Source organism: Theobroma cacao, chromosome 3 (genome assembly GCF_053813885.1).
Source record: "Theobroma cacao isolate CCN51 chromosome 3, ASM5381388v1, whole genome shotgun sequence".
NCBI classification, from domain to species: domain Eukaryota; kingdom Viridiplantae; phylum Streptophyta; class Magnoliopsida; order Malvales; family Malvaceae; genus Theobroma; species Theobroma cacao.
Window position 1 is genome coordinate 1374239 of NC_142641.1, and position 9229 is coordinate 1383467.

The 9229-nt window shown below is 28.8% G+C and overlaps 1 protein-coding gene across 1 annotated transcript; it reads right to left on the minus strand.

Moving 5' to 3' along the window:
• Window positions 1–8066: 8066 nt before the first annotated feature.
• Window positions 8067–8946, minus strand: LOC148763431 (uncharacterized). The gene has a single exon (XM_088804875.1). It carries the CDS (start codon window positions 8929–8931, stop codon window positions 8245–8247), a length of 687 nt encoding a protein of 228 aa, XP_088661001.1. The 5' UTR covers window positions 8932–8946; the 3' UTR covers window positions 8067–8244.
• Window positions 8947–9229: the final 283 nt, after the last annotated feature.

A 9229-nucleotide genomic window follows, 5' to 3' on the forward strand; every position in this document is an offset into this window, starting at 1 on the left:
AGTAAGAGTAGACAACAGACAAATCTAAAATAATATTTTAATTACAATTTACAATTAAAAGTGAAATGTTTATGGGGGAAACATTTTTTTATTATTTGCAATTTGAAAATGGTTTTAGTAAACAAATATTAATTGATCTTAAAAAATAAGTGGAGGCCTTTCACTTTTTCTTTAAAATGTGTGATCACTTTGGCTAAAGGTGATCAATGTGTAAAAGGAATCTTAAGTGGGGCATCAATATATTGACTATGACTTTATGACTTAATTAAGTGGGGCATCTAATTTCAATATCCTTCCTCATTTCGTTTTTAGGTTTGATTCCGAAATTAATATAGACATTCGAGTGCCTTATCAATTGTTGAAAAACTAAGAAATATGAAATTCAAAAAATACAAAAAGAGAAAAAGAAAATTCCAACTATCACAAAATTTATAGTTTTTGAAATTTATTAAAAATCATAAAAGAAAAACATATAATTTTTTTAAAATTTTCATTCAAACAAAATTAAAATTATTAATTATTAGTGATGAGGTTGACTTCAAGGCTTGGAGAGAAAGAGGAATCTGACTGCTTTGTATACTATTCAAATTTCATCTGAACCGCGCATGCTTTCTTTCAAATTTCAATTAGTATTTCTTATATTCAAATTTCAAATTTCAAATCTCTCTCTCTCTCTCTCTCTCTCTCTCTCATGCTCTATCCTACTTGGGGGTGAGTACAAAATGGGCCAAATCAAATGACTTGACTGATTCAAATGAAATTCCAGTAAAATTGTTTTATTTGATTGATCTATTCAATTCATCAGTCAAATATTTTGATACTAACAATTTATTCTATTGGTTCTCAATAAAAAAAATTTCAAATCGAATCGATCCAAAAATCAAACTTAATATTATATATATGTATTTTTAATCAGGTTTTTATTGTTTATGTTGATTTCTATTAATTTATTTATGTTTAAAATTTCTGTTTATGTTAGTTCAACTTCTTTTTTCTTTTATCTTCCCCTCGTGTTTTTCCTTTTCACTCTCTTTACCTTTAACTTTCATCATTTTCAAACCTTATTTACTTTGTTAATAAAATGTAATTTTATCGTTTACTTCCTAAAGTAAGAAAACAAATCAAAATAAAAAAATCAAGTTGATAAAAGAAAACTTTATATATAAAGAAGGTTACACTAATCCCTGATCTATCATAATAAGAATTTATAACATAAAGCATACTTGATTTCTAATTAATGGTTTAATGGCGAAAACAATATTAATTTTTTTATTTATTTAAAATTTAAAATCTCAAAATCAAGGCTCTCCCATCATACTGGTAGAGCCCTAATTTGAATTCCGAACTTAAGGAAAATTAATCTGAAAATTGTGACTTCTCATATCTTGGACAATTGTCCCATCATCGGTATTAATTATTTATTATTCCTATGGTTAATAGTATGGTACTTTAAGGCTCAATTTATGTACTATCATAATTATTAATATTGACTTAAAACAAATATTTTAATGTTGTGACTAATATTTTCTCCGCCACAGTATTTTAACTTTTGATAACAAATATTATCTTTTTATCCATTTCTCTTATATTATAATTTATTATTTTTTATTTTGCTTATTCGTTTACTTTATTTCTATTAATTGCTTACTTATTCCTATGTCTTTTCTTTCTCTTTCTTTTATTTTTATCTTGTTCTTCTCATTCATTTTATTTTTACACTAGACTAAATCTATTACTACATTTTTCCTACTATTTATTTATTTATTTTATATATTTGTAAACATGTATATTCTTCTAAATCCTAATTCTTTTTTATGACTAAAAAATATTATTTAAAACATTTTTTTACTATCTTTTACTATTAACATTATTATTTCACATTTTTTTTGTTAATTTAATCTTCTAAAATATTATTAAAAGGATTTTAAATATTATGCCCAAAGCATTTTAAATTTATTTTATATAGTCAAATAATAAAGCTTAATCAAAGAAAGTGAGCTAGCTCCCAAACAACCAAACAACCAATCCAAATCCATCACAGATTGATGCAAAAATAAAGTTTTTTTTACCTGATTGGCCTTAGTTAGCCCAAACTACAGCCGGACCCTGGCCTGCCTTGGAGTGGAACAATTTGGAGCTTAGTGTGACAGCTTCCAAGCAACAACAACGGCGTCGTTTGGCAATGGGAAGGAGGCCTTGGTAGATCAAAACGGTGTCGTTTTATAACCCTTTAAACCCTAGAGCCTTCCTTTCTCTTATTCACTTTTCTCTCTTTTTAAACTCACTTCATCTCTCAAGCCGCTGGACTCTCTTTTCCTTCTTTCTAATCTCCCAACAAAATGATACCTTTCCTCTCCCTAGTTGATCTTCTCTCTCTCCCTCTCCTTTATCACCGATTCGACTCTCTGTTTCTCTCTTACTCCGATGCCGAACCCTTTTGTCTCTACCAAATGGTGACACCCTTTTAAAGCTCTCTATTCCTAACCGGCGGCACTCTTAAATGGAGCCTTTGCTTTTGTCGCCAGTTGTTCCTAAAAAAAAGACTTCTCCCTCTTTTAAACCGCCAGTCACCCAAGCCAAAAATCCCTCCCAAAAATCAAAATCTACCCTTAAAAAAACCCAAACCAAAAAACTCTAAAACAAACCTTTTGCTTCTCTCATTTTTCCTTGTATATTTTTGACTGATTTTTTTATTTTATTTATTTTTTTTCTATTGTGGCTAGGGTAAAATGGTTGCTAGAAAGCTAGGGGTTTTTTTATTTTTTTGCTACCGTTTTTTCTTTTTCTTTGGTTGCCACAATGGATTTTTTATACCCGATTTTTTCGTGTCTGGCAAAGTGTACTGCACCTGGCAGGGTAACCCGCATCTGGCACAGTGTACCACACCCTGCCAGTCGTCCAGCTATTTTCCCCTCTTTTTTATGTTTTATTTATTTTATCTGTTTTTGGAGCATTCAAATTTCGTTTGGAATTTAATCATGATTAATGTTTTAATCTATTTTAATTATTTTGATCAATTCTCAATTGTATTAGTTTTATTGGACTGGTTTTTGATATTGGGCCATCAATGTGCCCAAAGCTGCCAAAGACCCAAAAGCTCAATTTTTTCAATTTCGGATCAGACATTGGCCCATGACATTAGTGAAAGTCAGTTTATATAAAAATGAGAATAAAAGCTAAATTAAGCTCAAATTATAATAGTAAGTAAATAAAATTAAATTATGATAGTAATAATCAATTCTTAAAGATAGATAACATCAAATAAGAGATAGATAAAAAATAAAAATACAAAAATAAAAGATAAAATAGATAGTGTCTACACTCAGGTCAAGATGTGAATGGTACAATTAAGTCTGTTGATTATATTATTAATTCTAAAAGGGTATGTTTGCTAAGGAGGAATGGAATACCCCTTCTAAGATCTCTTTAAAAATTTGTTTACGTCACGAAATGTTCATTCCCGAATAATGGTGAATAGTCAATACCAAAAGGGATTCAGTACTGGTTATTTTGAATGTGAAGGAATCATAAAATTATCTTTAAATAAATTTAAAAATTATCATTTGTAAAATACAAAATTTTTTTTATTTTTCACATTTCTATTTCTCTCTCTACCTATCTTTTGCCTCTCTCCTTCTGTCTCGAAATTCCCTCCACCACTGGAGGGTGGCGAAGGGTGACAATGGCGAAGGTAGCCTTGGTGTTGGCAATGAGAAAGTGCTCCACGGCTAGATCGGATCGAGACAGTGCTGAATCTAGCGTCCATAATTGTATCTGGTCAAATCCAACCACTGAGAGTGTCAGATCAACACTCCATTATGCTAGTCACATTATCGGTGGCCTACCAACTAAAAAAAAAAAGAAAAAAATTGAAAATACTAAAATAGAAAAACTTTTTAAAAAAATATTTTAAATTTTAAAAAATAAAATAAGTGATCATATTTAAGTTTTAAATAAAAATTATTAATATTTTCAATAAATCATAAAAATAAATATTTAAATTAAAAATGATATATTATAATAAAAATATATTTTTATCTTTTTATCTCCTATTCTTTTACTATTCTAAAGCTATTTTTACAAATCAAATATGAAAATAAATCATAATAACAATTCTTACCTTATTCTATTCCATGAACCAAATTACATAATGATTATTTTTATCTTATTCTATTTTCATAAAAATAGTCATTCTATTTTCTATTGAACTATCATTCCTTACTTACTCACGTCAAGACGTGAACTGTACAATAAGTCTACAAATAATAATATTGTTACTTAAAGATTTTTTGGCATAATTACGTCAATATGAATTGAAGCGCCTAAAAAAAGACGATTGGTTCTATATTTACTAGGTGTGTAGCCAGTCTTACATACTTGAAGACTATTTTACGTTAGTTTAATTGTTACAAATTAATCAAGAAATTTTATATTAATTTATTTAATTATCAAAAGTTATTCGAATTTTTTAAGATTTGAATCCAAGACTTGTAAATTAAAATCTCAAAATTTTAATCATGAGATATTATCTAGGAGATTATTATGGGGCAGATAATATCTACACTATCTTTCTATATAATAAAGTTTTATGAAAATCCATAACCACATAGGCCGATGGGCCTTGAAGTGGCATGCACTACATAGAAACTTACTTCTAAAAAATATTTCAATTTTCTTCTCTTGTTTGACCTGTTTTAATGTACCAAAAAGAAGAAAATAAGAAAACCCTTTCTTGTTGGTCCCTTGCCAGGAAGGAATATTCGAAGGAATGCTTCTATTTTTGGTAAGTGGATTAAAGTAATTGATGGTGGGGCAAAAGGCAATTTTTCCATGTGTTTTGCATTAAAGAAGAGGATTCATTGTGCTTAATTACCTAAAAAACTAGTATTGGAAGAGAATCCACCAAGAAATGGAAAAATGAAAAAAATTTTGGATTTATCTATTCACCAATTGAATTTTTTTTTAAAAAAATTAAAATATATTCATTAATGAGAACAATTATTTCCAGAATAAGATGATTTTATCCTGTAATTTTTTAATTCGAAAATAATATTTCAAAGTCCCCTCCTAAGAGATCATCGTACTTTCTATGAAAAAACAACTCTCACTTACAAAAAAACATCTCAAGCCCAAAAAATCAGCATGAACAGAATCCAAACAATAGCTTTGGTAAGAACAGGATACTCCAAAAAACACCCCGATCCCTACACACAAGATACTTTCTATTCACCAATTGAATTAATAGCAATTAGTCATAAGGGTATTGTTGTTTGTTGTTTAGAAGCAAAAATGTTGTTTGAAAATGGTCATAAACGGCTAGGATGACAAGCACAAGGAATGAAGATTTGGGCACAGATTGAAATGTGCAAATCTTTGTATGTAGACCAAAAAATTTAGGGTTTTTTTCAAAAATATTCCTTATGCATAAGATATTTTTGAAAATAGCTCTTTTTATAATTTTAACTATTTTTAGTTAAGAGAAATTAATTTTGAATAAAATTACCCTTAATTAAACCGATTCATATGTTTAGATTCACGCTTCAAACCGACTCATATCCGTTGATCTTTTTTCACCAAATCATGCCATTTATCTCTAGAGCATTCCTTGCCAAAAAGAAAAACCTTTAAGTATTTTGAGCATTTTAGAGTGATTTTTGATACACAAAGAAAAACTTTTGAGGGTTTTGAGCGTTTTTAAGTATTTTGGAGTGGCTTTTGATACATGAAGAAAAACCTTTAAGCATTTTGAGCATTTTTGATTAAGTAGGCATATTTATTGATTATGTTGTTAAATGGAATATAGTGTATTGTTTGAAGTTATTGATTTTGTTAAATGAAGTTCAGTAGTTTTAATGGTTTTTTGGCATTGCGTATTTGATTTTTGGGAGTTGCGTGATTAGTTTTTAAGTATTACATTACTAATTTTTAGGTATTGCATGATTGATTTTTAAATATTGCGTAACTGATTGATATGACATTGTGTGACTAGTTTGTAAGACATTGCATAACTAATTTTTAGGTATTGTGTGGTTTAGGCATTACTTAAAAATCAATCTCGCAATACCTAAAAATCAGTAACACAATGGTTAAAAACTAGTAATGCAATACCTAATAACTAATTGGTTTGTCTGCTTGCAATCAGATTTAAGTTGTCAAAATCATATAGTGTTTTAATTTACAGATATGTCTAATTAATTTCAAACTCAACCTCTCAACTTTGAAATTATATGAATAAACTAATAAATCCAAAAATCTAAAACATATACCTTGATATTATTTTTACTCTTTGGGATGGCGAGAAAGAACTGAATGACGAAATAGATAGTATTTAACAAGAGAGAGAAATTAAGATTTAATTTTAAAAATTTTGTCTATATGGCGAGATAGAGAAAACCGAAACTATTTTAATTTGTCTGAAATTATTTAAAAGGCAATGTTGTCAAGTCATGTCAAAATTGACTAAAAATAATAAAAATTATAATAAAAGATATTTTTAAATTGAACTTATAAAGAGAATTATTTTTCACAATTTCCTCACAAATTTACCTGATATAAACTTAAAACTAAAATGATCTCCACCACTAAAAATGCCATGGAATTCACTAAGTGAGCTCCCTAAGTGAGCTCAAGAATGGTTGTTGGTCTTTACTCAAGAGGCCCGTCATTACAATGGGTTAGAAAAATTAGTACTCGCAATATTGTGGACAAAAGGTTTTAGGTCTAAACATTGGCAATAAATTGGTACATGTTACAACTCCTCCATGTATATATTTTTATATTAGACATAAAATCTATTTTATTTCATTTTTTGTGTTTATCACAAAAAATACTATGTTCTATTACCTATATAATTGGTAAATTTATTATCTTCATTCAGGCATAAAATGAAAAGTCTATGAATGGCAAACTGAGGCTGATTTCATTTTAAGTAACTATTTGGAGATTCTCACAGACAAAAGAATTTGGAACTTGGATAAGGCAGTCCAAATAAATTTGAATCTTAATTATATTATCATAATTAATATATTATGATATTTTTAAATTAATATATTATAATATTATCATAATTAACATAAATTTGTTTAAGACTTGTCGTTAATTTCAAATCTTAACTTAAATATTAACGTTGATATTTTTAAATTAATATATTATCATATCAAATTGACATATCATTTATAATTAATTATAATATTATAATATTTTATATTATTATTAATTATGACATGTTAACATGTTATGTTAACATCAAGTAATATATAATAATAAATAATATTTTAATTAAAAATATAAAAACTTAATTAATCTTAATAAAAATATATAAATTTATTTAAAATTTTTAAATAATTTGAAGATTTTTTAAAAATATTATGCTCTTACGAAATAAAATTGGCCTCACAAATAAATTTGTAGTTTGAGTGGGTGACGTCGTGGCGGCAGCTTGGGCTTGTGAAAAGGACTCCATGTAGCAAACATCTCAAGTTCTTATAATCAAAAGAAAAATGTTTTACTTTGAACTCCTCCTTTTCTATCAGGGAATCATGGGTGCTTGCTCCTGTCCAAGTTCAGAGAATACAATGGCTAATAAATTGCTTGGATTGCAAATTTCTAAGTTGCATTTGACTTATATGTTTCATTTCAATGGAAAGTTTTAGTCTATTTTCTCAAGTTGTCATGCCCATTTTTTATCAAAATTTTTAGATTTAAATAATATAATAATCAATAAATTATTTGACTTTTACGTAAAAAAAAAATTTATTCTTTATCTAAATCAATTTGTATTGAAGGAAATTAATTTTAATGAAAAATTAATTGTTAAGAGATCTAAAATCAACGACATTTTCTATCCACGTAATAGATATATAATGAGGCCATATGATAATTGATGCAAGGGTGAAGTCCAAATCCTCTCAACGTGGACTCCCAATCTTATAATTGAAGCCAAGCCTACAACCCTTCATGAGAATGAGAGCATCAGAACCTTTTGAATAGATAAGAGAAAATGTCTAAATTTGCTGCTATGAACAAATGTTAGGGATTCAAGAGTCTGATCTTGGCCTCTGAAAGAGTAAAGATGAAGTTTCTGTACACACTGAATTTTGTGAGCTTTGAAGCCATTACAACACATGCATCAAGTAAATTTTTGACTGAAAAAATAGAGAGTAAAAGAGAGACAGAATTGTACAAATTACAATGAAAAGCTGACAAGATTTGAAGCATGAAATAACAATATCTCTCTATACCAAGTTATTTTCCATGGTTTTGAGTATCCATTTTAACGTGAAAAATGCATGATGAAGAGATGTGCTCCTTCTGTGAAGGAACCAATGCCATGGAATTCACTCTCCAGTACTCCCCTTTCCTTTTCTTCTCATCTCCACACACCCATTTCTCTTCTTCTCTTTTTTGTTCAATCCCGGCTCCTTCTGAATTGGAAATCGAAACTTTTCTCCAGTTGCACCAGATTCTTAACATGATGCAAATCAGCACCAAATATATAACTGCAGAAGTGAAAACAATGGCCAGTATAATACAAATAACTACAGTGTTGGACAGTTTGTTCTTTTCATGACCCGTTAAATCTATGCACGATGATAATGGTGGGCCGCAGAGCTTGTCATTACCCGAGAAAGAACTAAGTGGGAATCCTGAAAAGGTAAAAGGAAGTGCTCCCTGGAGATGATTATTAGACAGGTTTAGCATGTTGAGGCTAGTCAGCTTTCCAAGTGAAGAGGGAACTTCTCCTTGAAGTCGGTTGAAAGAGAGATTCAACCTTTCCAGCCTCAAAAGGTTTCCAAGAGATGATGGAATCTCACAAGACAAAAGATTTCTGCTCAAATGGTTTTGTACGCAAGCTTTCCAGTTTTCATAATTATATGCTCCAATAAGAACTTGACCAACAATTGCACTCGAACAAACATTATTGGCCTCCATCTGTCGAAAACAAAAATAGAAGAAGATTAAATTTGATTCCCAAGCTACCTAATTTGCACCTAAGAATTAGTATACATATGTGGAATTTCATATAATGAAGTTATTAAAATAGTTAACTTACAGGGATAAATAAAATGAGTACCCTTCCTCAGTTCTTCAGTGGGGAGAGCATTACTATAAAATTATGGTATTATAATCATTACTATAAAATCGCCAACCACCATAAGAAAACAAGAAAGAAAATAAAATATCTTATCCATATCAATTGACTTTTGCCAAATTATAAAAGGATTTAACA